Genomic DNA, 19,284 nt, shown 5'->3' with positions numbered 1-19,284 from the left:
TAATAATAATAATGATGATGATGATGATGATGATGATGATAACACTTCGCATGTATTTTATTCTTTTCAAAGTGTTTTTAATCACATATTAAGGGAAGGGAGGGAGGAAGAGACAGGCTGCCAAGATGACATGAACTGTTTTGGCTTGTTTCCAAGAGTAGAGGAGATTGGAGAAACATCTTACCCCCAAGAATCCAAACCACTAGGCAGAGTGTCCGAGGGTTCAGCTTACTACTGATTTATCCCTACTGGAAAATTGCAGAAAGAAAAGAATAGCCCCTGACCAATTGGACCAAAAGAATGCCAAAAGGCAGAAGGTTTTTTTTGAATCTATCAGTACACGTTGTGCTCAGTATTGTAGAAAAAAGTCAGCCACATTGATTTAGTGGTAGTACTAAGGCATATGTAGAAAAAAGTCTTCAAATGAGATTAATTCTGAGCTTCTTAAATGTAATAATACCTGCACAATGATTATCCTATGAGGTTCTTGGGGGGAAAAATGTTACAAAAATGAGGTTGACAAGCAAAAGGCAAATAGGAGGAAAGCACCTCTGGAAGCTCTTATTATTTCAGTAGACAAAGATATTATCTTACTATGAGAAGTTTAGGAAGGCTTCCTAAAAGAGATGGAATTTCAGAAACAGTCTGAGACAGAAGAGAAACAGCTAGATGTGCCTAGGTAACATGTGGGGAAGGCTAGACACAAATAGGGGGTAGCAGCCAGCAAATGAATCAAGTAAAAATGCCTATGAAAGTTCTCTTAAAAAAGAGAGATGCTGTTATTCAGGAGGACAAGTCTAGGTATAACTGAGATTGGAGGGCAGGTGGTGGTAGAAAAGGGTGAGAAGAATGGAGATGACTGAGGAGTAGTGAAGTGGGAGGAGAGAGGTTATGAGCTGGGACAGGGATTGGATTGATTTTGAACTTTTGAGGGTAAAACTTTAGTACTGAGAATCACTCAGTCCTTCATTAGCACTTCTTTCACCCACACCACAAGATGGAAGAGAAAAAATAATTTTTCCCAGTCAGTTTCAGAGAAAATTTTAGGATGAAGTGGTGAAAAGATAATGAAGAAATTGTCTGTTTGTGACAATTGTGTGTAAATTATCTAAGGATGTTATCTAGATTTGCACTATAAGTGTCAGATTTATTTTCAGAAATAAAGGGATTAGAACTATAAAGGCTATCTTTTTCCTCCAAGACTTTTGTAGCAGTGACTTGAATATTAGTAATACTGACTGGCAGTCATTATTGCTAGCATGTTTAAAATACTTCAGTAGATGCAATCCCAGCAGGCCTCAATCTTTCTTTGCACCATTCCACAGAAACTCAAGAATTATGGTGGACCCAGGGAGGGCAGGATAAGAATCTGATGTCAGTGTATAATGGTATCAGTTTCTAGAAGATATTTTCCCCTGCTTTGGGAATGAATTTTCTATGAGAAGATTAAAGTTTTAAGGTGATCATGAATTTAATATGGCCAAAAAGCTCAAGGAACTCAGCTTAGAGTTTCCTTTTTCTTGTTATAGGTATATTTATGTATTTGAAATTTTTTTCCCATGTATTTAATACCCAGTTACAAGTAAAAGTTTTAACATGTTTTTAAAACTTTGAGTTTCAAATTCTCTCCCTTCCTCCTTCTCCTACTCCTCCCCTATTGAGAAGGTACATGTATAATTGTGCAAAACATTTCCATAAAAAATCATGTTGTGGCAAAAAGATATTCTCACTCCATCTCCCCAAAAAATTCCTCAGGGAAAACAAAGTGAAAAAGTATGCTTCAATCTGTATTCAGACAATCAGTTCTTTCTCTGGGTATAGATAGCAGTTTTCATAGAAGTCCTTCAGAATAGTTTTGATCTTTGTATTGCTGAGAATATCAAAGCCATTCATAGCTGATCATCCCGCAATATTGCTATTGCTTTGTACAAAATACATTTAACTGGAGGACTTTTGAGGCTTTTCTGAGAGCATTCTGCTTATCATTTCTTACAGAACAATAGTATTCAGTCCTAATCATACCATAATTTATTCAGCTATTCCCCAATTGATGCTCATTCTCTCAACCTGCATATGTTTACTAGATTTCTCTGCCACCTTCTGATTTTCTATTAATTAAGCAAAACACCAAATAGTATGAAGTTATTATATTCCTTCTCCAAGCAGGAGTGATGTCATAGAGTAAAAGAATTTGATTTGTTCTCTTTGTCAACAAAGAGCAAAGTAGAAACAGTGAGTAAAGGCAGAAAGGCATTTGGAAGGTGAAACTCTAAAAATGAAACTATCAACATAGAAAGGCTGAACCTGGAGGGCATGGGCTCCTTCTCATTAGAAGTTTCCTAGCAGGGAGGTGGCCACTTATCAGGGACACTAGAAGGAATCTTTATTGAGATAGGGGTTGAATCAGATAACTGTGTAGTTAGTCACATGAGAGGACTCCTTTGAGATTCTGTGATTATAGTCAAGGTCAAGAAGGATCTTTTTTTCTCTTTTTCTTTTTGATGTCTTTATAGAAAAACATGCTTTTTTTTTTTTTTTTTTTTTTTTTTTAAAGCTCACATCCAGAGAGATCTTCTTGCTGTACAACCTCATTCTTTCCCACTGCCAGTTCAAACTTAGTCACTTGATTCTTTATTCAGTGGAAATCAATCAGTAGGCATTTATTAAGTGCCTGTTAAGTTCGGGGCATAGGAGGCCCTGGGTATACAAAGATAAAAGTGGTTTCTGCCTTCCTAAGGTTAACAACCTAAGAAAGAGACAACATAAGGTGTAGTGGGTAACATACAGGACTGGGAGCTAATAAGACTAGCCTCTTGGTACTAGTTGTGTTCTGTGGGCAAGTCATTTAACCTTTCTGAGATGCAGTTTGAAGGAGTCAGACTAGATGACCTCAGTTTCTCTCCAGCTCTAAAAGATATAGTCACTAAAAGATGGGGGAATCAAGGTGGCTTCCTATATAGAAGCTTAAGCTTAGCCATGAAAGAAGCTGGGGATATTATGAGGCAGAGTGTAAAAAGAGAATGTGTTCAGGTGTAGGTGACATCTAGCATAAAGTCAAGGAGCTAAGAGTCATATATAAGGACCAGTGAGAAGACCAGGTTGAATAAACCGTAATGTATAATAAGACTTAAAAGATAGGATGGGACTGACATTATCAAACACTTTAAATTCTAAACAACAGGCAATTGGGAGCTCTTTATAACCTAGCCCTAAATTACTTTTTCCAACCTTGATTCAGTTGCTCAGCTGCAAGAATGGAGAGAAGGGGGGATGTGTAAGATGTCAAGATTTGACAATAGAGTGGACTTGTGGGATAAAGGAGAATGAAGAGTCCAGCATGACAGTAAGGGTTGCAAAATTGGGTATAGAAGGATAGTTGGTGCAAGATAAAAATAATAAAGAGGAGTGGTTTGGGGAGAAAAAATTTTTGAACATGAGTTGAGGTGCATATGAGATATCCAGTTTGAAATGTTCAATAGGTAAAAAGCAAGATGTACTCTTTGAATATTTTATTACTTGAGAATTAGAAGCAGTATGGTATAAAGGTAGAGCAGTTTTTTTTAGAACTAGAAGGGTACTGAAGATCTTGGAATTTTTCCATCTGACTTGTAATTGAAGCCTTCCATATGTGTTATTTCCTTTAGTAGAATGTAAGCCTTTTTGAGAGCACAGACTGTGGTTTTTTTTTTTTTTTTTAATTTGTTATCACTAGTGCTTCGCACTTAATAAAATTCTTCATTCATTCATTTGTTTAGAAGGATCTAGGTAGCAGTCCTGGTTCTGACTTTTATTATCTGTGTATCTTTGGATAAGTCAAATCATCTTTCTGAGCTTTAGTTTTTTTTTTATTTAGAAAATGGGATTATTGACACTTAGGCAATCTTCTCAGAAGGGGATTGTTTAGGAAAGCACTTTTTAAACCTTAAGCATTATGTAAATGAAGTTGTTAGTCATCTTTAATACAATCAGCTCTTGATTCTTCACTCTGGGGAAAATGGTCAAGAATGCTTTATTAAGAAGTAATTTTTGTTTGAACCGAAGGTTGTCAGACACAATCCTTATTCAAATTCATTCCTTCTTGATTCATTCTTTCCCTGTATCTGGCCCTTACTACCTGCCGAGTTCACCCCTCCCTCTCTCCTCCCATCACCTTAATCCTTTCATCCAGGCTGAGCAGTAGAAATGGAAAAAAAAAAAAAAAAAGGAAATTTCAGATAATTCAGGGGCTATAATGAAAGCTGGACTTCTTATCAGTGAGGCAATAGAGGTACTGGACTGTGTAATAGATAGCAGGGCTTAAAACTCTGGCCCCAGAGGCACCAGCTAAGGCAAAATCAAATGAGATAAAATTTGGGCAAAGGGAAGATACACATGGGTGAATCTGTGGTATCTGGTCAGGTCAGTGAAGTTGATTTAGAAGTCTATGGGAGAAATTGATTATACATTGTCTTTTCATTACAGGAGGTGCAGCCATGAAAGCTGGTGTAAAGGAGGGTGACCGGATCATCAAAGTGAGTCAACTTCCAGACAGGTGGCAAGAGGGACTAAGCAACTTTTCTTTATGCTTTCCATTTGTCCCAGTTAGAAAAGAGGATCATCCACCTTTGAGTGAAGAGTAGGAAATGTTTGGGTAGGAAAGAAGTAGAGAAGGTGCTGTGTGTATACCAAGAGGGAGAGGACTAATAACCAAGACACCTTTGTTCCATTTCTATCTCCTCTGTGAGCCCATTGAACTGCTTCAGGGAGTCTGGTAGATGAGGATCAGTCAGTCTTCTTCCTTTTTAGTCATCCCTTCTGGAAGTCAGAAGATGTGGCTTCCAACCTTGGCTCTGCTGCTAAAGTGAATGAACTTGCAGAGTTTGCCAACCTTCTTTGGGTTTCAGTCTTGTCATCTGCAAAAAGAAGGGTTTAGATCAGAAGTGTCTATTCATACTTTGGAACCCAATTTAAACAGAATGGAGAGATGTTTAGCAAAATACAATACGACAGGATAATGTTGATTAGTGGTTTTCTCAGTATGCAGCTAGCTGGGGTCAATTTCTACTTGATCTCTGAAGGACATTCCAGCTCTGGCATTCTGTGATTCACCTAGCTCCTCTTATGCTGTTTTTTTCCATAGGAGGATCTTAGAGTCATTGCAGAGACACTAAGAGTTGGAATAGGCTTCATTATACAAGTGCTGCAAGGGACTAGGTCAATCAACAACTTTGCTCTTCATGGTACAGCATTCATAACTAGTGTTGTAAAAGGCTATTTAAAATATAAATGCTTACAGCTTTGTAAGCATTGGAAAGACCCCAAATACAGTCAGCTGCAGACTACATGAAGCAAATTTTAGTACTAAAAGGAAACAAGACAGGCATGAGTAGGAACAAAATTTACAATGCAAGCTGGAGTAAAGCTCCTTAAAAATAGAAAGAATGATTAGTATTGGGCAGGGTTTATTTGGAGGTAATAGGGAGTTTTACCAAAATCACATGGGGTTGAGTCTACAGCCTGATACTCTTTTCTAACTTTCAACAGGTAAATGGCACCATGGTGACTAACAGTTCACACTTGGAAGTAGTGAAGCTCATCAAATGTGAGTTGGAAAGAGTTGGTCAGTTGAAAAGAACCAGGGAGTGAATAGACTAGCATGGACTGAGTTAGGGAAGAGGGGAGAGAAAGCAGGCAGCCTAAGTTCTTGAATCTTGACATGGAGTAATCAACTTAGGCTGCTGCAGTTTCCAGTTACCATTTCAAATGTGACACTATCATTCTCTTCAGATAACTTTATTATCATTCATATTATACTTTTGAGCTACAATAAAGGGGTAAAAAATAACAAGATACTTAATCCCAAGACTATTTATAGTTAATCTTCCCTTCCTTTCTGTCCTGGGGAGAGATAGTCTTAGGAAGCTATTTAGGAGGCATAGCAGCTGAGTCTATGCAAGTGGCCTTCTGGCATCAAGCCAGAAAAGATTTAAAGGAGGGAAGAAGGGGACTAACCAGTTGGAAGATACACTAAAAAAGATAGATGTTTGGTTGAGGGGGAAGGAAATGAATTAGAAAAAACAGGCATGGAAAGAAAGAGGATAGGAATGAAATGGCAAGGAGAAAATATATTAAAAAAATATGAAATAAGAACAGTTCATTTGCTGATCTACAAGTTCAAAGGAAGGGAATAACAATCTACCATTCTTTTTCTTGATGATTTTCCTCCTTTTTTTTTTAGCTGGTGCTTATGTAGCATTGACTCTTCTGGGCTCTTCTACTTCATCTGTTGGTGTGTCTGGACTTCAAGAGGACCCGGGCTCCCTAGGACCTTCTCGGGTAATCCCAGTTGTCCCTCCACCGCCACCACCTCCCCCTCCACCACTACCACAGCGTATCACAGGGCCCAAGCCCTTGCAGGTAACTGTTCCATTTGTTCCCTGCAAACTCAGTTCTCCTTTTTTTTTTTTTTTTTTTTTTTTTTAAGTCGTCTTCATAATGTTGGGGAGCAGATAGGATTGAAAGGATTTTGCTTAAATTATAGTTATATAGAGGGAAGGTAAGGAAATAGATTCATAAAGATATAATTCAAAAGGAGTAGTTTCTATATACCTTAGTTTCCTCCTTATTGTTTACTATCCAATTCTATAATTTAATTCCCTCAACAACATTTATTGAATTCTTCTTATGCTTAGAGGCTTGTACTTGGGGATTCTCATTCTAAGATGGAGAAGAGAGATATGTGAATGAGATAGGATTCTGCATGACATACAGAAAGCAAAGAAGTAGACATACAGAGACATAGAAATGATTGCAGATAAAAACTTCATACCTCATGCATAAGGGATATGGAATAGAGCTAGGGACTAAGAGAAGAGGTCTTATTCAAAGGAAATGTCTTGAAGGAGGAAAGTAAATTTGCGAAGGAGAAAGACAGATTTGAATTAGGAAAAGAAGGATAGCAGTTCCATGCAAGAGGAAAAAAAGCTTTAGTGAAGAGGTTCACAAAAATGAGATATAAAGAAGGGGAAACATGTGACTGGTCCAGGATTGTAGAACGTATTTATGATGCAGAATCTGCCCATAATAAAACCATTTCTTGACTATTATCTCTTGGGATTAATAGATAGGAGGGACCCAAGGTTCCAATGTGAACCTCTTAAGCTTACCACTAGTATTTCTTCTGTTCTAGGATCCTGAAGTACAGAAGCATGCCAACCAGATCTTAATAAATATGCTGAGACAGGAGGAGAAGGAGTTACAGGTATTGCCTCCCTGGGCCATAGTCTCCACTTATGTTCTCCCTTCTTCTTTCCTTCCCTTTGAAAGTGGCCTGGGTACCAATTAAGACAACCAAAAATATCCTTCTTCAGAAAAGTGTAAGCAGTGTTTCTGAGAGGGAACAACTTGAATTGAGCAATCTCTGTTTTGCATGGCTCACACATCAAGTTATAGTCACAGTAGAAGCATAGAGGCATCTTGGTATATTGCAGGTCCACAGATTTGGGGTCCACAGATAAAGATGTGTTTCAGGGAGTTTGTGGACTTTATAAGGGAAAAACAATTGTATTTTTATTTTCACTAACTTCTAACTACAGTAAAGTACTCCTATATACTAAAAAGAAACCTGACCTTGGGGTTAGGAGAAACCTAAGTTTAAATTCAAGACCTAATAATTTTGTAACCATGGACAAATCAATAACTTCTCAAAGCCTCAGTTTCCTCATATGTTAAATGAGAACATCAATCAGTGGAACAGATTAGGTACACAAAATTCAGAAAGAAGTAAGCATAGTAGCATAGTTTTTTATAAACCCAAAGATCACAGGTTTTTTTTTTTTTTTTTTTTTAAATTTAATAGCCTTTTATTTACAGGATATATGCATGGGTAACTTTACAGCGTTAACAATTGCCAAACCTCTTGTTCCAATTTTTCACCTCTTACCCCCCACCCCCTCCCCTAGATGGCAGGATGACCAGTAGATGTTAAATACATTAAAATATAAATTAGATACACAATAAGTATACATGACCAAAACGTTATTTTGCTGTATAAAAAGAATCAGACTCTGAAATATTGTACCATTAGCTTGTGAAGGAAATCAAAAATGCAGGTGGGTATAAATATAGGGATTGGGAATTCAATGAAATGGTTTTTAGTCATCTCCCAGAGTTCTTTCTCTGGGCGTAGCTGGTTCAGTTCATTACTGCTCCATTGGAAATGATTTGGTTGATCTCGTTGCTGAGGATGGCCTGGTCCATCAGAACTGGTCATCATATAGTATTGTTGTTGAAGTATATAATGATCTCCTGGTCCTACTCATTTCACTCATCATCAGTTCATGTAAGTCTCTCCAGGTCTTTCTGAAATCATCCTGTTGGTCATTTTCTTACCGAACAATAATATTCCATAATATTCATATACCACAATTTATTCAGCCATTCTCCAACTGATGAACATCCATTCAGTTTCCAGTTTCTAGCCACTACAAAAAGGGCTGCCACAAACATTCGTGCACATACAGGTCCCTTTCCCTTCTTTATAATCTCTTTGGGATATAAGCCCAGTAGTAACACTGCTGGATCAAAGGTATGCACAGTTTGATAACTTTTTGAGCATAATTCCAAACTACTCTCCAAAATGGTTGGGTTCGTTCACAACTCCACCAACAATGCATCAATGTCCCAGTTTTCCCACATCCCCTCCAACAATTATCATTATTTTTTCCTGTCATCTTAGCCAATCTGAGTGGTATCTTAGAGTTGTCTTAATTTGCATTTCTCTGATTAATAATGACTTGGAGCATCTTTTCATATGACTAGAAATAGTTTCAATTTCTTCATCTGAGAATTGTCTGTTCATATCCTTTGACCATTTTTCAATTGGAGAATGGCTTGATTTTTTATAAATTAAAGTTAATTCTCTATATATTTTGGAAATGAGGCCTTTATCAGAACCTTTGACTGTAAAAATATTTTCCCAGTTTGTTGCTTCCCTTCTAATCTTGTCTGCATTAGTTTTGTTTGTACAAAAACTTTTCAGTTTGGTATAATAGAAATTTTCTATTTTGTGATCAGTAATGATCTCTAGTTCTTCTTTGATCATAAAGTCTTTCCCCTTCCACAGGTCTGAGAGGTAAACTATCCTGTGTTCCTCTAATTTATTAATAATTTCATTCTTTATGCCTAGGTCATGAACCCATTTTGACCTTATCTTGGTGTAAAGATCACAGTTATGGGGGAAAAACTTACTTGACAAAAACTGTTGGAAAACTGAATAGCAATATGATAGAAATTGGATTTAGATCAGCACCTTACACCATAAACCAAGATAAGCTCCAAATGAATACATACTGAGATATTACAAAAAATACACCTTAAACAAATGTGAGGGAAAACATACCTTTTGTATATAGAACTCATGACTAAACAAATAACAGAGAGGATTACACAAAATGAAACAGATTTAATTATACAAAATTTAAACCTTTTAGAAGAGAAAAGGGCAGTTAGGAAAAACTTTATATTAGATTTCTTTGAGTCTTCTAAGAAACTGATTCAAATTTATAAGAAAAAGGAACCACTTAATACATAAATGGCAAAAGAAAATGAACAACCTTGTGAAAAAAACATTCCACATAATTAATAATTAGAGAAATACAAATTAAAGCAATTCTTTGGGGGAGAGGGGAAAAACAGTTGGTTTTCAAATGACTTGTCCAGCGTCATACACTAAGTGTCTGAGACTGGCTTTGACCTCAGGTTCTTCTGACTCTAGGATTGGTGCTTTATACACTATACCATCAACCTGCCCTAAAATCAAAGTAATTCTGAGGTTCCAGATTAGGCTCAAAAGACTGTTGAAAAGGACAAATATTAGAAGGACTAGGAAAAAACAGGCAAATTAGTACATTGTTGGTAGAGTTGTGGGTTGGCCCCATTCTAGGAAAGAATTTGGAACTATGCTCAGAAGTTAATTAACCTATGCATTGGCTTAGCTATTAGGCTTACAATCCAAAAAGATAAAAGAAAGAGGGAAAGATATGTACAAAAATATTTAGAGCAACTCTTTTAAATAGTATCCAGAAATTGGAAACTAAGGTATTGCCCTATTGGGAATAATTAAATTATATTAATTATCCTCAACCTGGTTTAGCCTGTGTTCCAAGATGGTTTTATTGGAGTGTGGTCTCTGTCATGCTTTAGCTTCTTGGAGCCATAGCTGAGAGATGGAGTATAGGTGGACACCAAAAGTAGACGAGCAGCTCTGAAAAGGGCTTGGCAGACTCTCACACCAAAGTGCTAGTCCTCCACAAATACCCCATATAGCAGCAGCTTTAAAATCCATCAATGAGTTAGGGAGTTATCTACTCCAAGCATATAAAGACTTATTCCAATGAAATGGGCAGATGAGAACAATTTGAATGCCATGAAGGTAGCTAATGCAGGTCTTATGGGGAGCTTAGAGCTTGATCAGACATCTAAGATGCCATAGTCGTCCACTGCATCCTGGGCCATCACTAGTCATTCTGACTTACCACTGGATTTTGATGACTGGAAAAGTGAGGTCAACAACTTAGTATACCTCTTCCTTACTTAAATTCAATTCGCATGCAAGTCAAGATATCACTCCATAATGATAGTGTTCCTTTTCAAAAATGAAGGACAAACAAATTTTGGTATATGAATGTGATATAATATTATTATGCCTTGAAGAATGAGGAAATGTCATTTTCAGAGGAAATTGAAGACTTCTTTGAATTGATAGGGAATAAAATGAGTAGTTAGAAGAATAGTGTACACAATGACAGTAGCATTACAGATTAAAATAATTCGAAAAGACTTTTCAAATGCTAATTAATAGTGTCCAATAAAGTGACAATGTGTCCAAAAGACTGGAAATGAAGCTTGCAACTCATCTCTTATTAGAGAAATGATAAACTCAAAAATGCAGAAAGACATATTTTAGATGTGGACAAAGTAGGATTTGTTTTCTTGGATTCTACATGTTTGTAATGACCTCTTCCTTTTTTTGTGCATTCATGCTCATTTTCCTCTTACCTTATATCTTAGAGTTAATGTATCCTTTGTTTTGAAACACAAGTTTTAATAAAATCAAGGGTTGGAGTAGCTCATGTCTAAAATCTTATTCGGTACTAACATGGTTTAAATCTGTAATGTGTTAACAGGTATAAATTAACTTAGAATGCAAAGCCTATTAGAATAAAGAATTGTTTTATAACAGCCTCCCAAGGTTCAGCTGATGGCCCATTCAACATTTAACAGTATGCTCCAATCCCAAAAGAAGATGCCTAGACGTTTGCAGTGTGTTTTAATAGGATTTTAGTGGTGATGACTATAGAAAAGCGAGCACTAATGGGTCGTCCTATCCAGGAGTGCCCAGGACTATGAAACACAGCCTTAAAACAAAAGTACCACCACATAGGCTGTAAGGAAACAGGCAGAAATAGGGGTATGCTCTGGTATTGCTTCCTGAGAGGGATGGGTGTGTTGAGGCTGCCAGCTCTTTAAGAACAAGTACTTTTATCTTTGAAATAATGAATGTAAAGTAGACAGTCTGTTAGCTCTATCCACTGTGCCACCTTGCTGCCCCCCCAATTTTTTTTTTAAAAGGCTATAAGTACTTATATAGATAATGGAATAAGGAGGGGAGTTTGACCTCTGATTGCATAATTTGGCATAGTCACAAAGGAGGAATCCCCTCTACAATTGGAGCTTGGTTATCTTCTTTGCAGCTTCTTGCCTTAGAGGATTGTGTCAGTACCCAGAGAAATTCCATGACTCACTTAGGATCTCCCAGCCTGCATGTATCTCAGAATGCAGGCCTTCTAGGATAAAGACTCTTCTGTCTCATGCGCCAAGAGACCTTGCATGAACACAGGAGCTTTAGTTATGTGAGTCTTTTTCCTCTGGGCCTCTTAAGGTTGGTCAAACCTCCTAGGAGAAGTAAGATTCACCTTCTCCTCATCCCTTCCTGTAAGAGAAAATGTAAAAGATCCCAATTGATGAGTTCATTAGCTGTTCACAGCTTCTCTTGCAGAGGAGACACATAGGAAAACCATTGTAGTCATAGCACAGGACAGTATGTGGTAAAAGGTCATGGTCTGAGGTCAGTTAGAATAGTGCTAACTCTGTAAATGCCCAGGAACTCACAGGAACACATCCTTCTGAGGACTTTCTGAAAGAGACTAACTAAGCTAAGCAGCAGGAATGGGATTTCCTGCAAAGTATGTAAGTCTCTCCCTCTCCACTCCAGTTGACCCAAATGCGTTGAAGTGTGTGTGTGTGGGGGAGGGGGGGGGAGAGAGGGGAGGTGTTAGTTGGGGCTAAGTGACTTGCCCAAAGTCACACAACTAGTAAGTGAGGTCAGATTCTCCTGACTCCAGGGCCAGTGTTCTATCCACTGTACTGTGCTGTGTCCCAAATGGTTTTTTAAAAGTTGTTTTCTAGTTATTGATTTCCTACCCTAATAGACATTGAAAGGTTCATCATCTTCTGGTAGATCTGGTAGATAGATCTTTTCATGGTCTTTTTATGATTGATGGAACTTCCCAATAGTAGCTTCTACATTCTTTGTAATTTCTCTTTTTTTCTTTCTCTTCCCCACTGTGCAGCATTTCCAAGAGATGTATAGTCGTAACCCTGCCAGCAGCCTGCTAGAGGAACAGATTGAGGGAGCCCGAAGGCGAATCACCCAGTTGCAGCGCAAGATCCAGCAGGAGACTGGTGTCTCAGTGGTAAGAAATTCCTTCTTTCTCTCATTTAGCAACCATTTTTCAATACCTCTAGAACAGCATTGTGAGAAAATGGGAGGGTAACTAAGATAGGACTCATGGAGTTTATAAGCTAGTGGGGGCAATATGCCACATACCCAGATATTCAGGATGACCCAGTAATGTTGCAGTAATACAGAATAGTTTATAATAAGTACATACTTTAATATGTCTAAAATTTTGTGACCTTAACAACACCAGTATTTTTTCCATTGTTAGATAATGAAAACCAATCACATCTTTTCTTCCTCTACAAGTCTTGTCCATATCTTTTCCTTAAAGATCTTTATTTTAATCTTGTAATATTTTGTGGTTTGTTCTGTCTGTTCACTTGAGTTACTTAATTAAATCTGGTTCACTGATTAATTGATAATTTGTATGGTTAATTATTTGCATCCTCATTGATGATGTACTGCAATCTGATTTTACTCAACCATGAGTTTTGCTACTGCTCTCTAGTCAACTCTCTAAGAGGTCAGCTACAATTGTGATTCTTAGAGCTAATGCTTTCCTTTTCAGTCTTTTTCCTGAATCTTCATTTATGTCATGCCTACCAAATGGGTTTTCCCCAAAGTTTTCTGTACTTTCTCACTTGGTAGTCTCATCAATTCCCATGGGTTTAATTATATTCAAGTAGGTGATAATCAGATCTATCCCTCATCTCTCTCCTGAGTTGCAGTCCTGTACCACCAACTTCCTGTTGGACATTTTGAACTGGATATCCCATAAGCATCTCAAACTCCTCATGATAGAAACAGAATTCATTTCTTTCCTCCCTAAAATGTGGCCTTTTCTGTACTTCTGTGTTCTGTAAGAGCACTTACTCACCATCCTTGCAGTTATTTAGGTTCATATTTTCAGTGTCATCCTCACTCTCTCCACATATCCAATCACTTGTCAAGTCTTATAATTTCTTTCTCTACATCTTGAATACATTCCCTTCTCTTCATCTATTCAGCCACTACCCTAGTTCAGATGATTGTCACCTCTGGCCTGGATTATTTCAGTAGCCTTCTAATTGGTCTCCCAACCTCAAACCTCTCCGGTTCCAATCCCTCTTTCTCTAAAGTGTAAATCTGATTGTATTATCCCCTTACTCCATAAACTCTTGTGATTTCCTTTTATCTCCAAGATCAAATTTAACATTGTTTGCTTGACATTTTAAAGCTCTTCACATTCTGCCACTATTCTACTTTTCCAGTCTTCTGACATTTTACACATTTCTTCAAATTCTTCTGTATAGCCATGCTGTCTGTCCTACTTGCTATATTCTCATCCTCTGCACTCGAAACGTTCTCTCTCATAATTTCCAATTCTTAGAATCCCTGGCTTCTTGAAGATTCAGTTCAAGTGCTACCTTCTTCAAGATGCTTTTCCTGGTGATTCTTTCCTGTCCTCCCCTTTCCCTTCTCTCCTTCTTTCCACTAGAGTTGTCTACTCATTGTATGTGTTTTGATATGTTTTTCTCCCCCATTAAAAATCTAAGCTAAGGTGAGATACTATATGCCTTTTCTTTGTATTCACAGCCCTTAACACATAGTAAGTGCTTAATAAATCTTTGTTGATTTATTAATTGATCACTGGAAGAATATTGGTGTTAAAAAGATGAACCTTTACAAATTTGAGATAATCGAAAGCCTCATAAAGTTTTTTTTTTAACTTCTTTGGACTTTTTTGTCACTCTAGCAAGAGTGCTTGCTAGCACTCTTTTGCTTTTAAAATGTTTGGGTTTTGGGGAGCGGAGGGGGTTGACTCACTTGCATGGAGAGAGACTTGAAGTAGATAGACTAACCAGAAGACTGTTGCAATAATAGTACAAGAGTGAGGTGGTGAAAGTCAGTAGCAGGGTAGAGTCAGAGGAGAGAAAGCGATGTAAGTGAAGAGTTGAAAGTGATACCCAGTTGGCAAGCCTTGACCTGGAAGGATAGTTGTGTACTCTACAGTAATAGAGAATTTTGGAAGTGGGGAGGCTTTGGGAAGAAAAGAATGAGTTTAGTGTTGGGCATGTTGACTTTGAGATCCATGTGGAACATCTAGAACTAGGCAGTTGGAGATTCAAATCTAGAGGATAGGGAAAAGGTTAAGGCTGAATAACTAGAAGCATCACCATAAAGATGATAATTAATTCCATGGGACCTCCTGAGACCACCAAGTAAAATAGTAGAGGGAGAAAGGAGGAAAGCCATGACATAGCCTTGGGGTTTACCTATAGTTATCAGGCATGACCAGGACAAAGTCGTCCAGTAAAGGATCCTTTTACAACTTACTTTCTATTGATTTTCAAGAGCCCATTACTTCATAATGAAGCATAAGAATGTTTTATAAAGACTCAGAACATTATAGAAGTATGAAGTTGGAGGAAGAAAAGAATATTTGTGCTTGGGATATCAGGAAAGGTTTCACATGGAGAAGGTAGTATTTGAGGTCAGTTTATTTACCCATTTTCTTGTACTGTCTTTGGCATTAGAGATAAAATAGCAAGAAAGAATCAGCTAGTCAAGAAACTACATATATCTAAGCAAGTAAATAGAAAATAGATAGGACAGAATTTTTAAAAGTTGAGGTGGATATGAAGATAACATAATATACATAATATGGTAGAAAGAGCACTGACTGAAATCAGAGGATCCAACTCTTGTATTACTCTGTTGGGTAGACTTCTTTACCTTTCTGAGTCTTCTTTCTGAAGGAAGGCAGTTGGACCATCAAGTATCTAAGACCTCTTCCAGTCCTGTACCTAATGACATTCTTATAGAATAGTTAGGATCCCCTGTGGTGATACATTCCATTGCTGAGTAGATATTACTTCTGGATTATGCACTTTCAAAAAGGAGATAATCTGTACTGTAGTACCTTACCATTAATGTGGAGTAATAATTGCAATTACTGCTAAATAACTATAATTATCAGAGTATATTGAGAGAAAAGGATGAGTCAGGAATTGTACTGGCATGCTTAATTATCCATAGAGTTTATTCCAGTAAGGCTTTTCCTAGAGATGGTCTGGAAATTATTTATGGGACTAACTGAGGCAGTGACTCTAATATTCTTATACTCTTGTCCTCCCCCAATTGATGTACAATACCAGCCATCATTCTTTCCTTTTAGACTTTGTCACTAAATTTCACATATCATTATCTTTCCCCATCTTTCTTCTGAACTTCCCTATTTTTTTTAATCAAAAGCATCAACAGACTCCCAGTCACCCTGACTCCAAATATTTGGAGACTTTCTTCACTCCTCACTCTCCCTCACTGCACACATCTGATTACCCTTTTGATCTTATCAGTTCTACCTCTGCAATCTCAGTCATATCTGTCCCTTTTCTTTATTCACAGTCATTGCATAGATGAATTCTCATTATCTGTCACTTTGACTACTACAATAGTTTTTTTTTTTTTTTTTTTTTTAACTTAATAGTACTTAATTTTCCAATTACATGTAAAGGTCATTTTCAGTATTCATTTTTGTAAGATTTTGAGTTACAAATTTTTTTCTCTTTCCCTTCCCTCCACTCTTTCTAAGACATCAAATAATCTAATATGAACATATGCTTCCATATTAGTTATGTTGTGAAAGAAGAATCAGAACAAAAGAAAAAAACAAACAAAAAAGGTGAAAATATATGCTTTGATTGGTATTCAGTCTCCATAGTTTTCTTTCTGGATGCAGATGGCATTTTCCTTTCTGAGATTGCGGTAGCCTTCTAATCTGCCTCCTTGACTCAAATCTCTCCTTTTTACAGTCCCATCCTCCATAGGACTGCCAGAGTTATATTCCTTAATCACAGAACTGGCAGCATCATACAAGAGTTCAGTCAAGCTCAGGGTTTCCCTGTTACCTGCAGAGCCAATAAAAACTCTTCACTGCTTGGTCCCATCCTGATTCTTTGAGCCTTATATTTGTTGTTATTTCCCATAGCATATTTTTCAGTCCATTTAAACTGAGCAGCTTTCTTTTTCTTACATATGATATTCCATGTTCTTTCTCTTTGCCTTTAGATAGGCTGTCCCAGTGTCTGAAATGTACTCTTTCCTTCATTCCACTACTAAGAAATCCATATTTTCCTTTGAAGCTTCAAAGTCATACAATCTCCTATATAATAAGACCTTTCTGGAACTACCCAGATGTGAGTGGTTTCCAGGAAAAACTACCTTGCATTTATTTTATCTTTATATGTGTACATATTTATATCTTCTATAGCTGGAATTGTTAACTTGGGGTTAACACAGATTCCCAAGGGGTCTGTGTATAGATTTCAGGGATTTCATGAATTAGGAAAGGAAAGCAATCCTTTTAATACCTGCAGCACAGGGTTGTTGTGAGAAAAACATTTTTCCACACCTTTTAAAGCACAATGCACATTTGAATTGTCATTACCCATGTGTAGACCTGTGTGTGGATACAAGTTATCCATGGGGAGGATCTGTCTCATCTTTAGAAGCTGGAGAGCAAAGAATTCATTCTCTTGACCATTTTGGACTATGATTGAAATTAAGAATTATAACAGTAATATTATTAGATTTGGCCTATTTCTAGCCTAGTAAGATGTTTGGAAATATCAGGTGTGTCAGCAAAAGTGTTAGCTACCCTTCCCTGATGTCACCTCAAATTTTTTTTTTTTTTAATAGCTTTTTATTTACAAGTTATATGCATGGGTAATTTTACAGCATTGACAGTTGCCAAACCTTTTGTTCCAATTTTTCCCTTCCTTTCCCCCACCCCTTCCCCCAGATGGCAGGTTGACCAATACATGTTTAAAGTATAAATTAAATACAATATAAGCATACGTGTCCTAACAGTTAATTTGCTGTACAAAAAGAATCAGACTTTGAAATAGTGTACTATTAGCCTGTGAAGGAAATCAAAAATTCAGGCTCACCTCCAAATTTAAGAAGCATCCAGCTACGTCTTTATTTAGTTACCTGCTGTAAAAGTTGTACAAAATGGGATTGAGGACAAGTAGTTGAAGGACACTATTTAAAATCTCTTTCCAGAGTGGTATCTGTCCACTAATCATTTTGGTTATTTATCCACATTCTAAAAATCAGAAAATACTTTCTCCCATGTCTGATCCAACTTTTTCTTTTGAGGGTTTCTTTTGAGATCCAGGTGAATGAGTAAATTATGGTATTTGACTTAAGGTAATGGAGTCCTCACTGGTACTCTTAGACTACATAGTCATTTTCATCTCTTCCTTCTCTTCCTCATCCTTCTTATCATCGGGCATCCTTAACAGAACACCACTAGCTAATCATTTTATTGTCAGTTAAACAGACATTATCCCTATCATATATAAACATATTCTAACGGGACAGATTTAGTTGAGGTATGAAGAAGACAAGGGATTCTGATTGATTGTCTTCTGTGCAGCTTTACCTGATTGTCCCTTCATCTGGGAATTTAATTTCAGGATATACTTCAATTGTATGACACCAACCCAGCTAATCTGAAGTCATCAGAGGGTGAGTTCCATCTATATTTTCATTTATTTCTGGAGTTGATTCTTCAGATTTCTTGCCTGTTCTTACTTAGACCCAGAAAGAAAGATAGCAATCCTGAAATAAGAAAATGAAGTCTAATCATTGAAACACGACAGATGTACATGGAAAATATTTCAAATTCAAGCAACAATAGTAATATACTTATATAGAATAATAAGATAGAAGATCTGCATAGGCAGAAACTAGGGATATGTGGGAGAAATTGTGGGTGTGGGTGTGTACTAGAGGTAAATCTAGAAATGGAGTGTAAAGAAGAATTGAAGGAGTTGAGAAATTAGATTATTTTAAATGGCATTTCAGACAGTAGGAAATGGTCTCTTAAGTAGTTTTAGAAATGAGAAAGGAGCTAGGCATGGTCAGAAAGTAGTGTTAGCTTTGCTCAGAAGAGAATATGAATTGGAGTCACAAAATGAGAGAGTAAACTGTTGAAGGAAACATCAGACAAAAGTGGTCTCCTTTCTTCTCTGTATTCAGGGCTTGAGAATAGAAGTTCTCATTCCTATACTGTTCTTTAACATTCCATAGGCTGTCATTTCTTGGATTCCCAAGATGGAGACAGTGGCTTAGATTCTGGAACTGAACGCTTCCCTTCCCTTAGTGAGGTGAGATTGTGGAGGGATTGGGCCCATTTGAAGATGTAAATCCTGTGCTTGAGGCTCTTAACGTATTTAAAGGTCAAGCTGCAACTTAGATAAATATGGGAGTTATGCCCCGATTTCTAGTTTGTAAGCATTTGCTATGTTCTGTACTCTAAAAAGTAGTATTTTAAGTATAACCTATAGACAAATAAATGCATTTTTATTTCTAATTGCTTTATATCAGATAATCAATTATCTAAATTCACAAGGATGCTGTTTTATTGAAATCCACAGATCCAGTCAGCTCTTGATTTATTTTTATTTTTTTTGCTGAAGCAATTAGAATTAAGTGATTTGCTCGGGTCACACAGCTAGGAAGTGTTAAGTGTCTAAGGCCAGATTTGAACTCAGGTCCTCCTGACTTAAGGGCTG

The 19,284-nt window shown here is 37.1% G+C and overlaps 1 protein-coding gene across 12 annotated transcripts in view; it reads left to right on the top strand.

Annotated features, from left to right (window-relative positions):
- The window catches only part of ARHGEF11 (Rho guanine nucleotide exchange factor 11), a 153,317-nt gene that overhangs the window by 76,877 nt on the left and 57,156 nt on the right, over nt 1–19,284 (top strand). For all 12 annotated transcript variants that reach the window (XM_031966802.1, XM_031966811.1, XM_031966801.1 and 9 more), the window contains 7 exons: nt 4,462–4,511; nt 5,524–5,581; nt 6,218–6,396; nt 7,169–7,240; nt 12,612–12,734; nt 18,184–18,235; nt 18,800–18,876. In XM_031966802.1, coding sequence (XP_031822662.1) covers nt 4,462–4,511; nt 5,524–5,581; nt 6,218–6,396; nt 7,169–7,240; nt 12,612–12,734; nt 18,184–18,235; nt 18,800–18,876 — 611 coding nt within the window. The remainder of the gene's footprint in view (nt 1–4,461; nt 4,512–5,523; nt 5,582–6,217; nt 6,397–7,168; nt 7,241–12,611; nt 12,735–18,183; nt 18,236–18,799; nt 18,877–19,284) is intronic.

Source organism: Sarcophilus harrisii, chromosome 4 (assembly GCF_902635505.1).
Source record: "Sarcophilus harrisii chromosome 4, mSarHar1.11, whole genome shotgun sequence".
In the NCBI taxonomy this organism is placed as follows: Eukaryota; Metazoa; Chordata; class Mammalia; order Dasyuromorphia; family Dasyuridae; genus Sarcophilus; species Sarcophilus harrisii.
This window is presented reverse-complemented; position numbering and strand designations above follow the sequence as displayed.